The sequence below is a fragment of the Geotrypetes seraphini genome, chromosome 2 (assembly GCF_902459505.1).
Source record: "Geotrypetes seraphini chromosome 2, aGeoSer1.1, whole genome shotgun sequence".
Classification (NCBI taxonomy): Eukaryota; Metazoa; Chordata; class Amphibia; order Gymnophiona; family Dermophiidae; genus Geotrypetes; species Geotrypetes seraphini.
The window spans coordinates 3,897,789-3,921,089 of NC_047085.1; the positions used below are offsets into that span (position 1 = coordinate 3,897,789).

A 23,301-nucleotide genomic window follows, 5' to 3' on the forward strand; every position below is an offset into this window, starting at 1 on the left:
CTCCTCTAGTCCGAGTAGTGGCCCTTCACTCCTACCCTCTGCTTCCTACCTGCTAACCAATTCCTGATCCATCTGTGTACGTCTCCTTCCACCCCATGGTTCTTCAGTTTCCGGAGTAGGCGTTCATGGGGTACCTTATCAAAGACTTTTTGGAAGTCTAAGTATACGATGTCTATGGGATCCGCTTTGTCCATCCGTTTGTTAATTCCTTTGAAGAAGTTAAATAAGTTTGTTAGGCATGATCTTCCCCTGCAGAAGCCATGTTGGCTTGTTTTCATAAGTTTATTCCTTTCTAGATGTTTCTCGATGCTATCTTATCGGTGCTTCCGCCATTTTTCCCGGAACCGAGGTCAGACTTACTGGTCTTTAGTTCCCCGGGTCACCTCTTGATCCCTTTTTAAAGATGGGTATAACGTTGGCTATCTTCCAATCCTCTGGGATCACGCCTGTTTTCAGGGATAGATTACAAACTTGCTGTAGTAGTTCTGCTATTTCCTCTTTAAGCTCTTTCAGTACTCTAGGGTGGATTCCGTCCAGGCCTGGTGATTTGTCCGTTTTTAGTTTTTCTAACTGCCTGTGTATGTCTTCAAGGTTTAATTCCATGGATGTTAATTTTTCTGCTTGTTCTCCTTTGAAGATTTGTTCAGGTTCCGGTATGTTGGATGTGTCCTCATTTGTAAATACTGATGAAAAAAATGTGTTTAGTCTTTCTGCCACTTCTTTCTCCTCCTTCACCACACCCTTCCTATTTCCGTCATCCAACGATCCCACCTCCTCCCTGGCCGGCTGCTTCCCTTTAACGTATCTGAAGAATGGTTTGAAATTTCGTGCTTCCCTGGCTAGCTTCTCCTCATATTCTCTTTTTGCTTTTCTAACCACGAGGTGACATTCTTTTTGATACTTCTGTGTTCTTTCCAGTTCTCCTCGGGTTTACCCTTTTTCCATTTCTTGAATGAATTCTTCTAATCAACTATCACTTTCTTTACTTCTTTAGTTATCCATGCCGGGTCTTTTGTTCAGCTCTTTTTGCACCCTTTTCTGAATCTGGGGATATACAGATTTTGCGCCTCGCCCACCGTGTCCTTGAATAGAGATTAGACTTGTTTTACAGTCTGCCAATTCTTTGAGCTGTTCCTAAGTTTCTTCCTTACCATTACCCTCATCGCTTCGTAGTTTCCTTTCTTGAAGTTGAAAGTTGTCACTGTAGTTCTCTTTCCCTTCGATATTCCTACTTCAACTTTGAACGTGATCATATTGTGATCGCTGTTTCCCAATGGTCCCACTACTTCCACTTCTTAGCTCATTAAGGATTAGATCCAGAGTGGCATTCCCTCTCATCGGTTCTCTGACAAGCTGATCCATGAAACATTCCTGTATAGCCTCCAGGAATCCGGTCTCCCTAGCGCATTTTGAGTTTCCAAGACTCCAGTCTATCCGGGGATAGTTAAAGTCTCCCATAATAATCGTGTTGCCGCTTTTGCATTCTCGTTTCATCTCGGCTTCCATTTCTTCATCTGGCTGCACTTTATTCTTAAGAACATAAGAAGTTGCCTCCGCAGTGTCAGACCAGAGGTCCATCCTGCCCAGCGGTCCGCTCCCGCGGCGGCCCCTCAGGCCTAATTGCCTGAACAGTGTCCCTGACTAATTTTGTAACTGCCACTAATCCTCTAATCCTATCCCTATTACCTACCTCTACTCCTATCTGTACCCCTCAATCCCTTTGTCCTCCAGGTACCTGTGCATCCAATATTTCTTCCCTTCTTTCAGCCTCCTGTATGCTTCCTTTCCTCCAGACCTCATTCCCTCCCCAAACTTTTTCTTCCTCTCTCCTTGCCCCCTCCCCTTTCTTTCTCTCAGCCCCTTCTTTCTTTCTGTCCATCTTTTTTTCTGTCTCCCTGCCCCATTTCTTTCTGTCTTTCTCTCTCCATGCCCCCTTTTCTTTCTGTATGTCTCACTTTCTTTCTGTCTCCATACCGTTTTTCTTTCTGTCTGTCTCTCTCCATGCCCCGTTTCTTTGTCTCCATGTCTTTCTCTCTCCATGTCCCCTTTCTTTCTTTCTCCCTCCCCTCCCCCAAGCCACAACCACCATTGGGGAACAGGCTACGGTGGCGTTCTGAGCTCTCTCTGCTTCCGATGCCATAAAGAGGACGCAGAAGCACCGGGACCAGCCTTCCCCACCTGCTGTCAATTCTAACATCGGAGAGGAAGTTCCGGGCCAGCTAGGCAGTGATTGGCTGGCTCGGAACTTCCTCTCCAACATCAGAATTGACATCGGGTAGGGAAGATGGTCGGCCTAGCGCTTCAGCGTCCTCTTTACGGCATCGGGAAGCAGGTAGATTGCGAAGGCAATGCAAGTCTATCATGGAGCCCAGTCAAGACAGTGTTTCTGATGGCGATTATGTTGGCAAGATGCGTTTCTGAGTTACAAGCTTTGTTTTGAAGGGAGCCATTCCTTACGTTTATGGAAGCAGGGTCCTCATGCACAGTTCCGTCCTTCTTATCAAAAGTAGTCTCTGCCTTCCACGTCAAACAGGAAGTCCATTTGCCCGCTTTTCACCCTATAGGGTTGAAGAAAAAGGACAAAACTTTGCATTTGCTGGATGTCAAATGAGTGCTTCTGCAGTACCTCATAGTTGCCAATGAACTTCATGTCTCAGATCACCCTTTTGCTCTGACTAGTCATGCCAAGAAAGGAAGGCCGGTCTCTAAGGCCTCGATTTCCAGATGGATTAAAATGGCCATTTCCTCTGCATATGTGGGCTACGGAAAGCAGCCACCAATCGCATTGATTGAGCATTCCACCAGAGGAGTTGCTACCTCATAGATGGAGACTCGGGCAATTTTGCCCGATGAAATCTGTAGAGCAGCTACATAGTCTACCCTTCATACCTTTACCAACTTCTACAGAGTAGATGTAGCAGCTAGGAAAGATGCTGCTTTCAAGACCTCTGTATTGCAGGCGGGCTCAGGAGGTCCATCCTAGACTCAGGTTACTGCTTTGGTACATACTTAGCGTTCAGGACCACTAGACAAATTGAACTAGAAAGAAAGATTAGGTTCTTTCATCAGTAATCTTCTTTCTGGTAGATAGATGTCTAGTGGTCCTATAGCCCTGCCCTGTAACTGGGCTTCACCTACCTTAGGATCAGTCTGGATTTGGAGATTGCTCAGTCTTTCAGATAAGCTGCGGGGCCCCCCCCCAAAAAAAGGGGAAATGCTCCATAATGTAACGTCTGGTTTAAGTTCCTTCTTGAAAGCAGGACATGCGAGTAACTATTAGCTCTGTAAAAGATTAATTTTGATGGCAAACATTTTTGTATGTTTTGAACAGTTATTTGAATGGGGAGTGTGTGGCGCAGTGGTTTAAGCTACATCCTCAGCACCTTGGGGTTGTGGGTTCAAACCCACGCTGCTCCTTGTGACCCTGGGCAAGTCACTTAATCCCCCCATTGCCCCAGGTACATTAGGCAGATTGTGAGCCCGCCGGGACAGACAGGGAAAAATGCTTGAGTACCTGAATAAATTCATGTAAACCGTTCTGAACTCCCCTGGGAGAACGGTATAGAAAAATTGAATAAAATAAAAAAATAAATAAATAAATAATGTTAATTGATAATGTTGGTTACAGAGCAGAACAGCAGTTTCCCTCCTTCCAGTTATGTCTTTAATTACTGTTGTGCTTGATTGCTTTTGTACAAATTGAGGGGACAGGAGCAGCTCCCTGGGAAAGAAACAGAGCTGAAAAGGTGATTGACTGCATTTTGCAAAAGCAAAACCCTAGCATTCAAGACCACTAGACACATCTACAAGAAAGATTACTTGAGGTAAGAACCTAATCTTTCTTTTGTGCCTTTGGCAATGGAGAGTGAAGTGACTTACCTAATGTCATAAGGAGTGCCAGTACAATAGTTTATATGTGAAAGCATAAATCTATGTTGTGGTCCTTTTCTATAATGAATAGACCACTTAAATAATCAGAATACACAGAATTCACTTTGTAGGCTTCCTCCTTATTTTAAAGCAGAAGCTGCACTTTCTGTAGGACCACATGCCTCAACATTTGGTCGTCCAGTTTTGATGCATCGGAAATGTTCTCAAGATCTAAGCAAATCAACTGGTTAACCTCTGGTTATGCTCGCATTGAGTCCAGTAAGTGATCATTGAGCAAGGCCAGGAGAAGAATAAGTGAATGGGCTCCAGCCTCTGCCTTGAGTTTTATATTTCAGACTTCACTGGCACTGAAGAATGAATTGTAGTTGCTCTTTTCCCAGGCTGTGATTTCAGCCTCTGTAGAAAATATGAGGATTCAAAGGTGGTTTCCATAAAGATACACAACAGCTTCTCCTTCCCTTCTAGCCCACTCATGTTGAACGATGGCAGCACAGCACATTCCATTCCGAAATATAGTAGGCAGTACTCGCTGGAGCATGTGCACGACACGTCCCCATACACAGTGAGTATACACAGTTTGTTCCTCAAAATATAGCACGGGCAAGGTGTATCTCCATACATGGTGAGTATAAACACAGATATTTTATTTGTTTTTTATCCCCTTCTCCCCAAAGAGCTCTTGAGGCTAGAATGACAGACTTGCAAAAGCTGAGGTAGACAAAGGTACATAGAGGAGCTCTTTGTCCAGTCTTGCAGCTTCTTTGTTGCCTTTGAGAAGGGAGGTCTCCTAAAAGGAGAACATCATCCTGATAAAGTAGGACATATTCAGTAGCAAGGACCCGACCACTAGGGGATGCAATGTCCTCTCACACCAAAAATGTGTCTCCAGGAACTTCTGCCCAGGAGGGAAGGCTATTGTAGTTGGCGATTCGATCATTAGGCATGTAGATAACTGGTGGATGTGAGGATCATTTGCTTGCCTGCCAGGTGGGAAGGTAACAGATCTCGTGTATCACCTAGAAAGGATTTTAGATAGTGCTTAAGAAGTGCAAGCTGTCTTGGAAAATGTGGGAGGGAGGTTCTGAAAGCCAAATTTAGGCACTTAGGTAGAAAGCTGAAATCTAGATCTCCAGAGTAGCATTTTTAGAAATGTTTCCTGTTCTAAATGCCGGACCCAAGATGCAAGCAGAGCTCCAAATAGAGAATGACACGGGGGAAAATTCTGTCCCCATCACCATCCCATCCCCGGACCACCATCCTCTGCACTGCCCCGTCCCTGCTGGTCCTTTCACCGCCCCGTCCCTGTCTCTGCTGTCCCCTTCACCGCCCCGTCACCGTCCCCGCTGTCTCTTTCACCGTCCTGTCACCGTCCCCATCTTCAGCATCTTCTCCTCTCCATTCCCCCATCCCTAGCACCCTTCACGCGGTCCACAAGCTCCCTCTCGCCGGCCAGCCATGCATTTCCCTCTCTCCCTCCTTTTCCCTTACCTTCCTTGAAACTGGTAATTTCTATAAGGCTACGAGCTGTATTACAGCCGGAGCCTTGAAGTCGCGTCGGGTTGTCTGCTAGAAAAGTCTCCTCCGATGCAACCGGAAACAGGAAGTTGCGTCAGAGGAGACTTTTTCCAGCAGGCAACGTGACGCAATTTCAAGGCTCCGACTGTAATACAGCTCGTAGCCTTATAGAAATCGCCAGTTTCAAGAAGAAAAGGTAAGAGAAAAGGAGGGAAAGAGGGAAATGCATGGCTGGCTGGCGGGAGGGAGCTGCTGGACTGCCAGTTTCAAGAAGAAAAGGTAAGGGAAAAGAAGGGAGGGAGATGCATGGACGGCCGGCGGGAGAGAGTGGGCTGCCGGATCGTTCACTGCGCGTTCAGTACTTGTTCACCGCCCCGAGCTACCATTCACTGCTCCACGGGGCGGTGAATTGCCTTGTCCCCGAACTCGCGGTGACCTTTTTTTTTGGTCACCGTTTTGGCGGGTTACCCGCAGCTAGCCGCAGGTAATAACCACCGTGTCATTCTTTAGCTCCAAAGTCTGAATGTGTGGTTGAGATGAGGGATTTAAATTTGTTAGGAACTAGGCAACATTCTGAGAAATAGGGAGACTAATCCAAAAGGATGGACTCTATCTTGACCGGGATGGAACCAGGTTGCTCCCACTAATATTTTTTTAAAAATGAGATAAAGCAGCTTTTAAGCTAACATGAGAGGGAAAGCCAACAGTTGCCCAGGAGCACATGGTTCGTTGTGGCTTATCCTTGAAGGATACTACTGAAACAAGACAAGTAGGGAATTCCAATAGAGAGGTTTCAATAATGGTGGAAGAAAGACAAGAATGTTTAAGGGGAGAGCAGAGTAAATGTTGCAAATTATCTCTATGAATTTCTAAGAAGTTTGTAGGTGAAAGGGAAAAGCATAATTTGAAATGTCTCTTTACGAATGCTAGGAGCTTAAAAAAATAGGATGAGAGAATTAGAGTATATAGAACAAAATAGATATAGTAAGCATCTCAGGGACACTCAGCAATCAAAGGGACACTGTGTTATCAGGGTACAAATTGTATCTCAACGATATAATGGATCAAATTGGAGGGAGGGTTACACTCCATTCACCACCTTAGGTGAATCTCTTCATAAAGACAATTCCAGTGTAGAAGGGACAGGAGTCCTGACTAATGAGTTCTTCCTGTTTACCCACAAGGATTGCAGAAGAAGTCTACATTTTCAACTCTTCCTCCTTGTGTCATGTGCAGTGCCCCTCAGTCTTTTCTTCTGCAAAAGAGTTGAAAAGATGTCTTTTTCTGCTCTGCGTCTGTTTTATTGGGGGGGGGGGAGGGGGGTTATCCAAACAAGGCTTCCTGGTGCTACAGAGGTTCCTGAGATCCTGGGACTGCTGTGAGAGGATGGTTTCTGGTTCAGTGGACTGTAGCTGGGGGGGGGGGGTGGTGTCAACCCTTCAGGGCACCTGCCTTGCCGACCTGCCATAACTTTCGGTCAGCTTGGGGAGAATTCCCCTGGAAACGCAGCTCACCCTGAATTTTGTCAGGTGCTTGAACGCAGGCTGATTGACCCCGCATTGGTCCCGTGGACTATAATAGGTGCTGGCTACCTTCCTTTCCCCCAAGGGCGTGTAAGGAGCTAGTGGGATTGAGGGTTCCAGCCCCTTGAGGTCTGTGTTGAAGGTAGAGAATGACACAGTGAAGAGTTCCCGTGGTGAATCACAGCATCCCGCAGTTAACCCACAAAAACGGGAAACTATGTAGCTGACTTACATCGGGAACAGGAACAAGGTCTTCCACCACCCGGCTAGAGCAGTAAACGACCGTGTTCCCACAGCAAAAAATTGCACCAGAGTCGGTGTGACACCGTTCCCTCTCCCCACGGCTTAGCATCTACTCCCCAGTTCCCCTCACACCTACCTTACCCAACAAGTCAGCCATGTCACGCCACACTGAAAAATCTTGAGAAGCCTGCTCCGAGGCGTTTCTTTAGCTGACAAGCCCCTCCTTGATGTAACTTCTGATTACTCTGAGCAGGCTCCCTTTTAAAGGACAAATGCTGTTTGGCAAAAGGCTGGAAGATATCATGGCTAATGTGGTTAATCGTCATCCAAAATCATTGCCATACAGTAGACCACGTGCCCCAGGATAGTCAAGTCATGATTCCTTTCGTGGCTACAGACCTTCTCGCTATGCAGAGTCAGACTCTATTTCTTAGCAATCTAGACAGAGGTTCAGGGGTTCCAGACATCCTCAGGCATCGGCTCCCTGCTCAGCAGCTAGCGCAAAGAATCTCAATGATGCCACGCAGTCTTAGCATCCCCGGATTGGAGGAAAGTTCTCAGAATACTTGGATGCCTGGGCAAGCATCTGTTCAGATAAATAGATACATGATGGCAGATAAAGGCATTTATTAGCATTAAATTTTAGCTGCCAAATTTCAGACCATTCTTCAAGCTTCGCCAGGTCTTTCTTCATGTTGCTCATACCATCCAAGGTGTCTACTCTATTGCAGATTTTGGTATCAAAACTCTGTTACACGACTTATCTTCTACCAACTTCGCTACGCTCATGTCACACCCCTCCTTAAGTCACTTCACTGGCTCCCTATCTGCCATCGTATATAGTTCAATATCTTATTGCTGACCTATAAGTGTGTTCATTCTGCTGCCCCTCAGTATCTCTCCTCGCTTCTCTCTCCTTATACACCTCCCAGAGAACTCCGTTCCTTAGATAAGTCACTCTTAGCGTTACCCTTCTCCTCCACTGCCAATTCCAGACTTCGTTCCTTTCATCTAGCTGCCTCCTGTGCCTGGAATAAATTGCCCGAGTTTGTCCATCAAGCCCTTTCCCTTCTCTTGTTTAAAAGCAGACTGAAAACCCATCATTTTGATATAGCTTTTAATCCTTAACCCTACTCCTCTGTCCTCCAACCCATCCTGCTAATTAACCGTTCCCCTTAACTGTATCCATGACATCCTGTTTGTCTTGCCTGTTTAGATTGTAAGCTGTTTCGAGCAGGGACTGCTTTCTTATTATTTATGACTCTATGCAGCGCTGCATGCATTTAGTAGCGCTATAGAAATAATTAATAGTACTAGTAGTAGTATCATCCCCAAAGAGGCAAATCTTACCCGACAGCCCTTCAGTAATATCGTTTATAAAAATGTTAAAAAAACAGGCCCAAGGTAGAACCTTGAGGCACACCACCAGTAACATCCCATTCCTCAGTGCGATCTCCATTGATCACTACTCTCTGTCGCCTTCCACTCAACCAGTTCTTCACCCAGCCCGTCACTTTAGGACACATCCCAAGGGCACTCAGTTTATTTATTAGACGTCTGTGTGGAACACTGTCAAAGGCTCTGCTAAAATATAAATACACCACATCTAGTGCACTCCCTCTATCCAATTCTGTGGTCACCCAGTCAAAGAAATTGATCAGATTTGTCTGACAATAGACTTAGTAGATAGAAACAGGTTGTTCACCCTCTCCTAGGTAGAGAGAACGAGAGGGCACTCTCTAAAGTTAAAGGGGGATAGATTCTGTACAAACATAAGGAAGTTCTTCACTTAGAGAGTGGTGGAAAACTGGAACGCTCTACCGGAGGCTGTTATAGGGGAAAACACCCTCCAGGGATTCAAGACAAATTTAGACAAGTTCCTGCTGAACCAGAATGTATGCAGGTAAGGTTAGTCTGTTAGGGCAATGGTTTTTGACCTAAGGGCCGCTGCGGGAGCAGACTGCTGGGCACGATGGACCACTGGTCTGACCCAGCAGCGGCAATTCTTATGTACATAAGAACATAAGATTTGCAGCTGCTGGGTCAGACCAATGGTTCATCGTGCCCAGCAGTCTACTCATGCAGCAGCCCTTAGGTCAAAGACCAGTGCCCTATTTGAGTCTAGCCTTACTTGTGTATGTTCTGTTCCAGTAGGAACTTATCCAACCTTGTCTTGAATCCATGAAGGGATGTAATATATTTTTGAGATCGGTGGGTAGCTCAAACAGTTATTCCCCCACACAGTACAAACACTTTCGAACCTAGGGTAGGTACACTTTGCAATACTGGGTCTAGGGAAGGTACACAAACTACAAGTAGTACTGAAAAGGTCCACGCAGCTCAAGCAGGAACAGCCCCAGGGAGGCATAGCAAACATGCTACATGGAGGGCTATGTACGTCAACGCCCATAGTTTGGGCAACAAAATCCTGGAATTTGAGACTGAAATGAGAAGCGCTGACCTGGATGTGGTGGCGATATCTGAGACCTGGCTCACCGACTCCCACGGGTGGGACATGGTGATACCAGGATACAACCTTCTTCGCCAAGACAGGGAGGGCAGAATGGAAGGAGGTGTAGCAATATAAACTAAGGATGATATTAAAGTCACCAGAATCACAGATATCAGGTACACAGGGGAATCCCTTTGGGTAAATTTGGCCAGGGGGAATGACAAATGCCTGTATCTTGGCATAGTATACAGACCCCCAAGGCAACAGGATGACATAGATATAGAACTAATCGGTGACATAGAGAATATCTCCTTACGTGGGGATACAGTGTTGTTAGGAGACTTCAACATGCCTGATGTGGATTGGAACACACTTTCCTCTGCATCCAGCAGCAGCAGGAGACTATTGAACTCTATGAAGGGAGCTAAACCGAGGCAACTGGTATTGGAGCTAACAAGGGAACAGGCAATACTGGACCTTTTGCTTACCAATGGTGAAAGTGTCACTGAGGTCTCAGTGGGCGACAAGTTGGCCTCCAGCGACCACAACATGATATGGTTCAAACTCAGGAAGGGTTTCGCCAAAACTAACACATTGACCAGGGTCCTTAGCTTCAAGAACGCCAACTTTGAGGGTATGGGGGATTTCATCCATCAAGCACTACAAAACCGAGCAGGAACAAATAACGTAGAGGAACTGTGGTCGACTCTGAAAGCTACCATTCAGGAGGCGACCAATCGCTATATAAAATCAGTGAGTAAATGGCGCAGGAACAATAAGCCACAATGGTTCTCTGCGGAGATCTCGGACCTCATAAAAGAGAAGAAAAAAGCGTTCATCTCCTACAAACATACAGGATCGGAGGACTCTAGAGAAGTCTATTTGACTAGGGCAAGAACCGTCAAAACAGCAGTTAGAGAGGCCAAATTCCGAATGGAGGAAACTTTAGCAAAGAACATCAAGAAGGGCGATAAATCCTTCTTCAGGTATATTAGCGACAGAAACCGCAGCACAAGCGTGATAGTACGCCTTAGGAAACCAGACGGGAACTATGTAGAAGCAGACTCGGAAAAAGCGGAACTGTTAAACGAATACTTCTGTTCGGTCTTCACCTGCGAGGTGCCGGGTTCCGGCCCTCAGCTACAGAAAAAGGATGGATCAGTAGACCCGTTTAGTAATTTCAAGTTTACAACAAGCAGTGTCTACTGTGAGCTGTCAAAACTCAAGGTTAACAAAGCAATGGGGCCAGACAACCTACACTCCAGGGTGCTCAGGGAGTTAAGGGACGTCCTGGCGGAACCACTATCCGCACTCTTCAATCTCTCCCTTAGTACAGGTAGAGTCCCGTTGGACTGGAAAACGGCTAACGTCATTCCGCTCCACAAAAAAGGTTGCAGGACGGAGGCTGAGAACTACAGACCAGTGAGTCTCACATCAATAGTAAGCAAACTAATGGAAATTCTAATCAAACACCAATTAGATAAGATCCTGGATGTGGAGAATCTACGGGATCCCCGTCAACATGGATTTACCAAGGGGAAATCCTGTCAATCCAACTTGATCAGCTTCTTTGACTGGGTGACGGGAAAGCTCGATGTTGGAGAGTCCTTGGACATTGTATACTTGGACTTCAGCAAAGCATTTGATAGTGTCCCACACCGCAGGTTGTTGTGCAAAATGAGTTCTATAGGATTAGGTGACACTTTGACAAAATGGGTTGGGGACTGGCTTGGTGGTAGGCTTCAGAGGGTGGTGGTGAACGGCACCCCCTCCGTAACGACGGCAGTGATCAGCGGAGTGCCACTGGGCTCGGTCTTGGGCCCGATCCTTTTCAATATCTTCATAAGGGACTTGGCTGAGGGGCTTCGCGGTAAAATAGCGTTATTCGCCAAACTGTGTAATATAACAAGCAAGAGCACAACGGACAATATGAAACACGACCTACTCCTATTGGAGCAATGGTCTAGGACCTGGCAACTGAGTTTCAATGCTAAGAAATGCAAAGTCATGCACCTTGGCAGTCAAAATCCATGCGAGACTTACACCCTAAATGGCGAGATCCTAGCAAGGACTGTTGCAGAACAGGACTTAGAGGTAATCATCAGTGAAGACATGAAGACTGCCAATCAAGTGGAGCGGGCTTCATCTAAGGCTAGGCAGATCATAGGATGTATACGTAGGAGTTTCGTCAGCCGCAAGCCTGAAGTCATTATGCCGTTGTATAGATCCATGGTGAGGCCCCATCTGGAATACTGCGTACAATTCTGGAGGCCTCATTACCGCAAGGATGTACTGAGGCTTGAGTCAGTCCAGCGAATGGCCACCCGGATGGTCTCGGGACTCAAGGATCTCCCGTACGAGGAATGGCTGGATAAATTACGGCTATACTCACTCGAGGAACGCAGAGAGAGGGGAGACATGATAGAGACGTTCAAATACCTCACGAGCCGTATCGAGGTAGAAGAAGATATCTTCTTTTTCAAAGGTCCGACGGCGACAAGAGGACATCCATGGAAAATCAGGGGCGGGAAATTGCATGGCGACACCAGGAAATACTTTTTCACCGAAAGAGTGGTTGATCGCTGGAATAGACTTCCACTTCAGGTGATCGAGGCAAGCAGCGTGCCTGATTTTAAGAAGAAATGGGATCGTCACGTGGGATCTCTGCACAGAGCTAAATAGGGGAGGGTCATTAGGGTGGGCAGACTAGATGGGCCGCGGCCCTTATCTGCCGTCTTTTTCTATGTTTCTATGAGGTTTCGGGATAACATACAAACTTTGTTTGCTTACTTTCAAGTCTCTACTGTATAAGACTCCTGCATTCATATATAAATTACTAATAGCATATCACCCAACCAGAACCTTAAGATCTATTGATCAGAACTTATTGACTGTTCCATCACTGAAAATTATAAACACCAGACGGCAGTTTATATTTTCAGTAACAGCACCACAGACCTGGAATGTTCTTCCAATTTCTTTACGAAACGAGCAAGACTTGGTAAAATTTAAAAGTAATTTAAAAACATTTCTTTTTAATGATGCTTTTAATACTTAATTTAATTATTACCTAAAATCAGTAATTTTAATAGTTTACACCTTACTACTTAAATGTTTTCCCTATTGTGTTTTTCCTTTGTGTTGCTTTTCCTTAACAAATGTATTTCCAAACCCTTCTTACCTTATGTAATGCAAATATGTATTTCCCAACGTAATTATTTATAGTTTGTACTGTTTGTTTTTATTGACTATCGTTTTAATATGTACATCGCTTTGAATTTGATTAAGCGATTAAGAAAAATAATAAACTTGAAACTTAATACCTCAGATCAGTATATCTTAAACATGTCAATAGCTGGAACTGATATCATTTTAGGAAAATTTACTAGTCTTAAATTATGTCGCCTAACAATATTCTCCATAGTCTCTAATTTATAGTGAATGTTCCCACTGTCTTTAATCCAAGTGTGACCTTGGACTTCAACCATTTCTAATTGGGTAGTTTGTTCACTAATTTTGTTCTTCAAGGCATTACCGTATTTTCGCGGATATAACGCGCGCGTTATACGTGATTTTACGTACCGCGCATACCCCTCGCGCGTTATATGCCTGAGCGCGGTATAGAAAAGTTTTTAAACATAGTTCCCGCCCGACGCCCGATTCACCCCCCCAGCAGGACCGCTCGCACCCCCACCCCGAACGACCGCTCGCACGCGCTCGCACCCGCATCCACGATCGGAGCAAGAGGGAGCCCAAGCCCTCTTGCCCGGCCGACTCCCCGACGTCCGATACATCCCCCCCCCCGGCAGGACCACTCGCACCCCCACCCCGAAGGACCGCCGACTTCCCGACAATATCGGGCCAGGAGGGAGCCCAAACCCTCCTGGCCACGGCGACCCCCTACCCCCACCCCGCACTACATTACGGGCAGGAGGGATCCCAGGCCCTCCTGCCCTCGACGCAAACCCCCCTCCCTCCAACGACCGCCCCCCCAAGAACCTCCGCCCGTCCCCCAGCCGACCCGCGACCCCCCTGGCCGACCCCCACGACACCCCCACCCGCCTTCCCCGTACCTTTGTGTAGTTGGGCCAGAAGGGAGCCCAAACCCTCCTGGCCACGGCGACCCCCTAACCCCACCCCGCACTACATTACGGGCAGGAGGGATCCCAGGCCCTCCTGCCCTCGACGCAAACCCCCCTCCCTCCAACGACCGCCCCCCCCAAGAACCTCCGACCGCCCCCCCCAGCCGACCCGCGACCCCCCTGGCCGACCCCCACGACCCCCCCACCCCCCTTCCCCGTACCTTTGGAAGTTGGCCGGACAGACGGGAGCCAAACCCGCCTGTCCGGCAGGCAGCCAACGAAGAAATGAGGCCGGATTGGCCCATCCGTCCTAAAGCTCCGCCTACTGGTGGGGCCTAAGGCGCGTGGGCCAATCAGAATAGGCCCTGGAGCCTTAGGTCCCACCTGGGGGCGCGGCCTGAGACACATGGTCGGGTTTGGCCCATGTGCCTCAGGCCGCGCCCCCAGGTGGGACCTAAGGCTCCAGGGCCTATTCTGATTGGCCCACGCGCCTTAGGCCCCACCAGTAGGCGGAGCTTTAGGACGGATGGGCCAATCCGGCCTCATTCCTTCGTTGGCTGCCTGCCGGACAGGCGGGTTTGGCTCCCGTCTGTCCGGCCAACTTCCAAAGGTACGGGGAAGGGGGGTGGGGGGGTCGTGGGGGTCGGCCAGGGGGGTCGCGGGTCGGCTGGGGGACGGGCGGAGGTTCTTGGGGGGGGGCGGTCGTTGGGGGGAGGGGGTTTGCGTCGAGGGCAGGAGGGCCTGGGATCCCTCCTGCCCGTAATGTAGTGCGGGGTGGGGTTAGGGGGTCGCCGTGGCCAGGAGGGTTTGGGCTCCCTCCTGGCCCGATATTGTTGGGGAGTCGGCGGTCCTTCGGGGTGAGGGTGCGAGTGGTCCTGCCGGGGGGGGGATGTATCGGACGTCGGGGGGGGGCATCAGGCTTTCAGGATGGGGACAGACCTTCAAGGGGGGACAGGACTTCAAGGGGGGACAGTGCACGGAAAGTCAGGGGGGGTGAACGGAGAGTCGGGACAGCGCACGGAAAGTCAGGGCAGTGCACGGAAGTCAGGGGGGTGAACGGAGAGTCGGGACAGCGCACGGAAAGTCAGGGCGGGCGAAAGGAGCGTCGGGCATCATGCGCGTTATATGCCTGAGCGCGGTATAGAAAAGTTTTGGTACATATCATCGTGATTTCTGCGCGCTATACCCCTGTGCGCGTTTTACACAGGTGCGCGTTATATCCGCGAAAATACGGTAATTCTTTCATTTGTTACACCCGAATCAGTCAGTATTTCTCTACACTGGGAAGAAATTTGTTGGGTTTGGGTCCCCTAAGATAACTGTGACGCTCCTATCACATCCCAAATTGTATCCAAATTTACCACAGCCGGTATTGGTAATACAGTTCATAGGGCTTGTGAACCCAAACTTTCTCTACTCACTGAGTTCAAATTTGAGGGAATAGCAGGTAGAATTCCCTTTCAGTCTTCCCCCGATGTTAAACCGTTCCCCTCCAATTCCATCAATGATAATAGAGGCTCTGCTGGAGCTGCGGTATCCACCAGGCAAAAACTCCTCACTTTTACTTCCCGGCACCAAATCAGGCAACGAATGCAATTGCGGCTGCGTTAGAGGGTTTCGAGCTTCAGGAAAGAGACTGATAGCTTCAAAAGAGGCCTGGAGTTCTTCCGTCTGATTCCCTCTTCACGCCAAAGCATTTTCCTCCTGAACTATTGAGGATTCACACTCCACATAACGATCCATCAGGCCAGGTAAATTTTCAGACCCGGGTTCAGATGGAAAAGCCCGAGTCTTTGACTTCCTTTTTACCATTGCTCCGTTAGTATGACGGCGTTATTGCGGAGACTTCAGGGCGCCATCTTGCCTAAGCACCCTAGCATTCCATCTTGACATCCAGATTACTGGATGGAGCATTGTGGCTGCATCATCCCATGCAATAACCAATTTCCTATATGGAATCTTAAGATTGTTCTATTAGCCATCTGTAAGGGCCCGTGTTAACCCTTACCATCAGATCCTATTTTGAAGCTGCTGCTTTCAAAATCTTAGTTCAGTCGTTACTTCTGGGTCTGTTAGACTATTGTAATATAGTTTATTTGATGAGCACTAAAAAAAATATGGCTAGACTGACTTTGGTTCAGAACAAGGCAGTGAGATTAGTTTATGGATTGAAGTATGATCATGTGACTCCTTATTATCGTGAGTTGCATTGGCTTCCTGTGAAGGCTCACGTGATTTTCAAATTAGAATGTCTATGCTACAAAGCTGCCTTTGGAGTAGCTCCATTATACTTAGTTGACAGGTTGCTTATAATGTCATATAAGAATAGCAGAAAATCACACGCCCTCTTTATGTTTCTGTCAGTTAAGGGCTGCAAAATTAAGAAATACCATAAGTATATACTCTCATACCAAGCAGCTTACTATGATAAAGATTTTCATCCACTGATACTCAAGTCCAGCTTTTATGAACACTTTAGAAAATTGCTAAAAACTTTTCTCTCCTCTAAATTCCTGACTAATTAGATTATCAAATTCTTTTCTAACATAATTTGTATCTTCATAGCATAGCTTTTTGTTAACCGCATTGAACTTATAATTATGCGGTCTATAAATCTGTTATGTTATGTTACAGAATGCATCGTAGAAGGATCTTAGTCAAGGCTGTATTACTGGTGGCTATCGCCTCGGCGAGAAGGGTTTTGGAGCTCCAGGCTCTATCATGCAGGGAGCCTTTTCTCATATTCAATGAGGCGGGTGTGATTCTATGCATGGTGTCTTCCTTAAAAGTGGTCTCAGCTTTTCATGTAAATCAGGAACTCCGGCTTCCGGAATTCCATGCTGCAGACATCAGGGAAGAGGTCAAAATATTGGCATTGCTCGATATTAGGAGAGTTCTCCATTATCTCAAGTTGATAAATGAATTTTGTCTCTCAAACTGTTGATTTTGTATTAACCAACCCTATCAGACAGGGAAAACACTTGAAGGCGGCCATTTCCAGATGCATTGCCTCTGCATACACTGGCTGTGGTAAACAGCCACCAATTTCTTTGAAAGCACATTCCATCAGAGGTGTGGCCTTGTGAGCAGAGTTTTGGTTCTATCCTGCCCATAGGTGCACTGACATGATGATAATTGTACAAATATTTCCAAACAAATATTGTTTGTTCAAAGTTTACAGACAGTCCTGTTTCATAAGGCATTCATTTGTACAATGGAGGAACATTACAAGTCAGAGAGTGTAAATGCAACTTCCCTGACATAACGCCCTCAAAATTCCATTCTGCTAGGTTCACTTAAATATACCTAATACATGATGACATTTTATGGCCTGCATATAATTGGTCTTGAATACTTGATACCATATAAGGTGCTTGTATGCATATTGGGGGAGTGTCTGTCCCCCTCACACAAGAATTCTTAAAAGTTACATTTTAATACTAGCTTATCTAATAAAGAAAAGGAACAGAAGAAACCAGGAAAAAGTATTACAATATAATAATACTTACAGAGGGAAAAGTATCCATACATATAGCTGTAAATCATTTCTCCTTAAAAATCAAACTACTGCTCCCATGTTACTGAGTCATTTAAGAGCATGCACTGAAAATCCTGTGTGTCAATGAAAGAAAAAGGGGAGTGGCCAATCCACTCCCACAAACCTTACATTTTTCTATATGCATCCTCCAGTACAATTTTTAGAGGTACAGTGGTACCTCGGTTTACGAGTGCACCGGTTTGTGAGTGTTTTGCAAGACGAGCAAAACATTTGCAAAATCGGCGCCTCGGAAATCGTGCATGGCTCGATTTACGAGCGCGCCCCCCTCCCCCCGCGATCCTGCACCCTCCCCCTGCAATCCGGCACCCCCCACCGCCGCGATTGGGCACCCCCCGCTGCGATTGGACACCCCCCCGCCGCTGCTTACTGTCATCTGGGCACCGGCACCGGCATGTCCTGTGCATTGGTGCCAGTGCCCGAAGATCAGCCTCCTCTTCTTGCTGGGCATTGAGCATCTGCGCATGCTCAAGGCCTGCGAGTTCACGGTGAGAACGTGAACTTGCAGGCCTTAAGCATGCGCAGATGCTCAAGGCCCAGCAAGAAGAGGAGGCTGATCTTCGGGCACTGGCACCAACGCACAGGACATGCCGGTGCCCACATGACAGTAAGCACATATTTAGGTCAATATATTATCCCATATTTGTCTTACCTGGTTTATGTTCTGGCTTCTCCAATTGTAATTTTATATAGCCAATTATAACCCCTCCTCCTCTGCCCTTAGATTAGGTCCTTACCTTATAAATCAAACCCTGATTATTTCAGAGCAATGGAAGGAAAATATAATGGCTATTTTAGTTTTCATGCTTGCCCATTCTACCACATATCTGTCCATTTTTAATAGGCTTCCACGCCCAGGTTCAAAAGAGCCTCAACACTTGTCATGGGCAGAGTCCCTGGTGGTTCCGCCCGAGGAGATTTGTAAGGCAGCTACATGGCCTACTCTCCATATCTTTACAAACTTTCACAGAGTGGACATGGCAGCATAAATGGACCCAAACAAACGAAACAGAGAGAAAGACTGTCCTTATTGTAAAGTTTAAATGAACCCCACCTTTGGGACCTTTGTGCTCACAGCATGCTCATCTGTCCCGCTCTAAACTCAGGCAAGTGCTTTGGCAAGTCTCATTAGTCAGGACTCTTGTCCCTCCTGCACTGAAAGAAAAGATTAGATTCTTATCTTAGTAATCTTCTTTCCTGTAAGGAGGGACAGGAGTCCTGATGCCTGCCTTGTCAGATGTCATGTTAGCCTGCTGCCTGTCTCAGACAGTGATGCTTATCTCCAAATGCTTGCCTTAGGGCAGCCAAGTGAATATGAAGATGATTTTCACTTGTCAAACAAGTACACTATATGATGCGATAGTTTGCTATGGCAAAGTCCATGGGAAAGCCTATAATAGCTGTATAAATGTTAGTGCTGGTTCATGCAGTTAGGTGGTATAATAGGGTTCACCTTCCTATTGAGTTTCATGCTGTTTAATTGTCTTTGTTACAGAGCAGAAAAGACTTGATTTGGCTGGGGTGTTCCCTGTGCTGCCCTTGTCATTTCTTCTCTTTTAGGAGTGATAACTGCTTTGGTACGAATTGAAAAATGTAGATGCCTTCCACAAACTTCGTAGGTAAACAGAAAGAACCCATTAGTCTCCTGTCCCTCCTTACAAAAAAAAAAGATTTTTGAGAGAAGAACCTAATTTTCTCTTAATAAATGTACAGTATGTTATAGAGCTGCGGCACAATAAAGGTAGTGGCCGTGGCTCGAGGCACCTGGAAGTGTGCAGATATCATCGTGATGATATCACACGCAAGCATGACATCATCATGTCGATGTGTGTGTGTGTGTGTGAAGGCCCTGAGATCCAGTGGGGGGGGCCAGAGAGAAGGATAGATGCTGGTGCCCACTGATTGACTACAGGACGTGCCTCTTGCCACAAGAGGCACGTCCTGTAGGCAGTCAATTGGCGCCGGCACCTCTCCTCCTCCCCAGTGTACCGAGGCACACAGTTTGAGATACACTGTTATAGAGGGAACAGAATAAACATTCTACATGGAATCCTTATATTTTGGAACAGTGTTCAATGTAGCTGGGCTTCAAAAAAGGTTTGGACAAGTTCCTTGAGAAAAAGTCCATAATCTGCTATTGACCGACATGGGGGGAAGCCACTGCTTACCCTAAAATCAGTTGCACCAGCAGTTTAACCATCCAACGCTAATGGTAACTCCATACCCTAGCATCCTGTTTGTCTTGATTGATTGGCTTGTAAATTTATTTGAGCAGACTCTACAGTGCTGTGTATATCTTGCAGTGTTTTAGAAGTAATTAATAGTAGCAGTAGTAGTAGTAGTAGTTTATGCCAGGTGCTTGTGACCTGGATTGGCCACTGTGGAAACAGGATACTAGGCTAGATGGACCATTAGTCTGATCCAATATGGCTACTCTTATGTTCTCTCTAGCCCATGTATGGTGTCTCTCTATACAAGGTGCATCTTTGTATACGGTGAGTATACATACAGTCCTCTCTTGCCTGGCGCATGCATGGCACATCTCTATGTACGGTGAGTCTACACAATCGGCTCTTTTCTGATCTCTATGTGTAGTTCATCTCCATCCTGCTGAGTACCTGTTGCACTTTGTGCGTGTCTTGGGGTGCTGTAAGACAGGAGTGAAGAACATTTGCACATCTAGTTGCAAGGAAATTGTGGATTTCGAAGCAGGAAGTAGTGTTATCATAATTGATGGGTAAACCTGTATAACATGGACCGGACTATGCAGTTCATGGTTTGAGAGGAGAGTTGCCATTGCCTTATATCCCCCTTTCCTTATTTCAGGCCTCTTCTCCAGAATATACTGGCACCAACCTCTATTCCCCAGATTCTTCTGTCAACTCTGGTCCTATTATCTCCGATGTGACAGAATTTGCCCAGTCTAGTCCTTCGGTCTCACCCAGTCACAGTTTGGATGAGAGGTATGTCGCTTCATTTGAGACTTTGGGTATTTCTTGCAGGAGTACAATAACTACCAGTCTGACAAGCCAGTGGTTCAGGCACTTCCAATAATGTATGTGTTTGTTTAAATGCTTGATATCCCACAAATGCTAAGAAAAGAACTCCAGTAATAAGAAAGAAAAGAGGTAAATATAGGCAAACATAACCAAACGATTTGATATTTCCCTTGGATAGAAATGGAAAGGAATTAAAGTCAAAGAACATCAAATGCTAATTTTAAAAAATGCTATTAACAGAGAAAAGCCAATTTGAAACAGAGATAGGAAGGAAGACCTGTTTCAAAACAAAGGGATATACAAAACAGAATTGGCAACAAACTTTTTATCACCTGGTGGAAATATGCCAAAATGGGAAACTTTAAATAGATACTAAAAAAAGAGTATCTCGGGCAATAATAGTAGGACATCGGTACGGGTAAAGCTCACTAATAGGAGCAAGATTTAATCCCGGGCAAGATCTCATAGATGACAAGCAGCAGACACAAGGTCTAAATAAGACCTGCCCCATATATCATTATATCCAATCATTTTTAATTTATTAGTGCAAAAATCTATAAACCATAGGCATAGGTTAAAAACGTTATAATCTCCCAGTATCAAAATTCATCTGAAGTTCATCAAAAGACTTTCTAAGAACCATTAAAATGCATTGTGCTGGTAGTAAAAGAAGAAACTATAACCGTTAAGGAGAAATACTTAGCTAAATCCCATCAAAGTTTGTATCACTACTCGACAGAGCCCCGTTTTGGTATCTTCGTCAGGAGCGGAGATTAAAGTGCTAGTGAGATGAGATGTAAAACACGCCAGTCCGTTTTAGTACAGCAGGCAACCATAAATCCTGAAGACATGATCTTTTTTATTTTTTAAATCTTTATTCATTTTTAATACTTTCAATAAGTGAAAACAGTATAAAAAACATTTTACACTTTAAACATCACTTAATATTTTTGCAAGATTCAAACAGATCAATACCCCTCCCCCCACCCTACCCAACCATTATCATTAAAGTATCTATAAACTTTTCATAATTTATAAAAATGCATTATACATGTAATAACCATAAACTAAGCATTTCTAAACATTCAGAAACTGTTTATCAAACCCCAAAAATACCCTCTCTCCCTCCCAATACCCTCAGAAAAGATAAAATTTCATTTAAAACCTATATTCCACCCTCCCTCCCTGGATGTGCAATTGATATGTCAACAAAAATCAAAACTATAATAATTCTACAAAAGACATCAATGGGCCACATATTAATTTAAAATTTGTTATATTCCTTGACAAATCAGCATTCATTTTCTCATATTTATATGTTAAACTTAAATTTGCCCACCAGAATGCAAAGTTAAGACGTTCCCAATTTTTCCATTTGTGTTTAATCAATTGTACAGCTGTACTTGTCATAATTAAGAAGAGTCGTCTTTTATATTTGTCTAAGGGATCTTTTACATGCAACACAGTACCACAAATCACTACTTCATAAGTCAAAGGGATCGTAGATTCTAAAATATTATTAATATGTCCCCAAATTGACTTCTAAAAATTCAGTATCTTAGGGCAATAAAACCGTAAATGATCCAATGTTCCTATGTCTAGATGACAGTGCCAGCATCTATAAGACCTAGAATTATCTAACTTATTCAATCCAACCGGGGTCCAAAAAGAACGATGTAACAAAAAAAAAAAAACAAGTTTGTTTCATAGATGCTGACACTGTACACCTCGTCCTCCAAGACCAAATACATGGCCATCAAGATGCAGAAATATACTGCTTAATCTCAGTGCTCCAAATGTCTCTAAAAGCGTTTTTGGGTTTCTTATTCACAAGTTCAGATATTAATTTATACCATCTGGCGGCTTGATGTCCTAGCATGTCTGTCTGAAAACAGAGGAACTGCAAGCTATAGTAATTTTTCAAATTACTCCAATCAGGGAACCCTTTCTGAATAGCCTGCTTCAGTTGCAACCATTTATAAAATTGAAATTTTGAAATACCAAAAGATTGCTGCAACTGTGAAAAATCAAGTAATTTTCCATTTAAAATAACATCCTCTAATGTTCTTATGCCTGCCTGCATCTACTCTTTCCAGGCAATTTTAGACCCGCCTATTTGTATCTTGGAGTTCAGCCATAGGGATTGACACAAAGACTGTTCTATAGGAATTTCAGTTAACTTATTTATACATCTCAGGGTCTTCCAAGTATCCAAAATAATATTATTATCCTTAGCATAACTAGGTAGTTTAATGTCCAATACATGAGACAGACGCATTGGGGACATAATTTTCCATTCCAAAATTAACCAATCTGGATAATGTTCCATGAGGTCAGGCAGGATCCAGTACATACCCTGACGCAGAATATAGGCCTGATGATACCTAAAGAAATTTGTAAAATTTATCCCCTCTTCCACAATCGGTTTTTGTAGAAATGCTAAAGCAATTCTAGCAGTTTTGCCCATCCAAACAAATTTGATAAGAATACTATTCAATTTCTTATAAAAAGACCCCTGAAAATAAATTGGTAACATTCCCATTTGGTAACAAATCTCAGGCAAAATCATCATTTTAACTGTTTGGACTCTCCCCCACCAAGACAAATGTAGCGGGTTCCATTGCTCACATATTTCTGTAACCTTTAGCAATAAAAATTTTTCATTTACTTTCATTGTCTCTTCCAATGTCTTATAAATCCATATACCTAAATATTTTATACCCTCTTTTTTCCAAAGAAAAGGGAACTGATCAAACAATCCTGACAATGTACATTAAGTGGAAGGATTTTTGATTTACTCCAATTTATTTCATATCCTGAAAATTTTCCAAACCTTTCGATCAAGTCCAGTAAATATGGAATAGTAGATTCAGGATTCCTCAAATGAAGCAAAATATCATCTGCATATGCAGAACTTTGTATTCTCGACTAGTGTAAGGAGTACCTTGAATCTCCTCTGCTTGTTGAATAGCTAATAGTAAGGGTTCCAGTACAATATCAAACAACAGAGGAGATAAGGGACATCCTTGTCTAACTCCCC

General features: G+C 45.0%; 1 protein-coding gene across 4 annotated transcripts in view; it reads left to right on the forward strand.

Annotated features, from left to right (window-relative positions):
- Positions 1-23,301, forward strand: part of HSF1 (heat shock transcription factor 1) — a 260,811-nt gene that overhangs the window by 117,693 nt on the left and 119,817 nt on the right. For all 4 annotated transcript variants that reach the window (XM_033934485.1, XM_033934483.1, XM_033934484.1 and 1 more), the window contains exons 7-8: positions 4,357-4,453; positions 20,089-20,225. In XM_033934485.1, the coding sequence (XP_033790376.1) occupies positions 4,357-4,453; positions 20,089-20,225 (234 nt within the window). The remainder of the gene's footprint in view (positions 1-4,356; positions 4,454-20,088; positions 20,226-23,301) is intronic.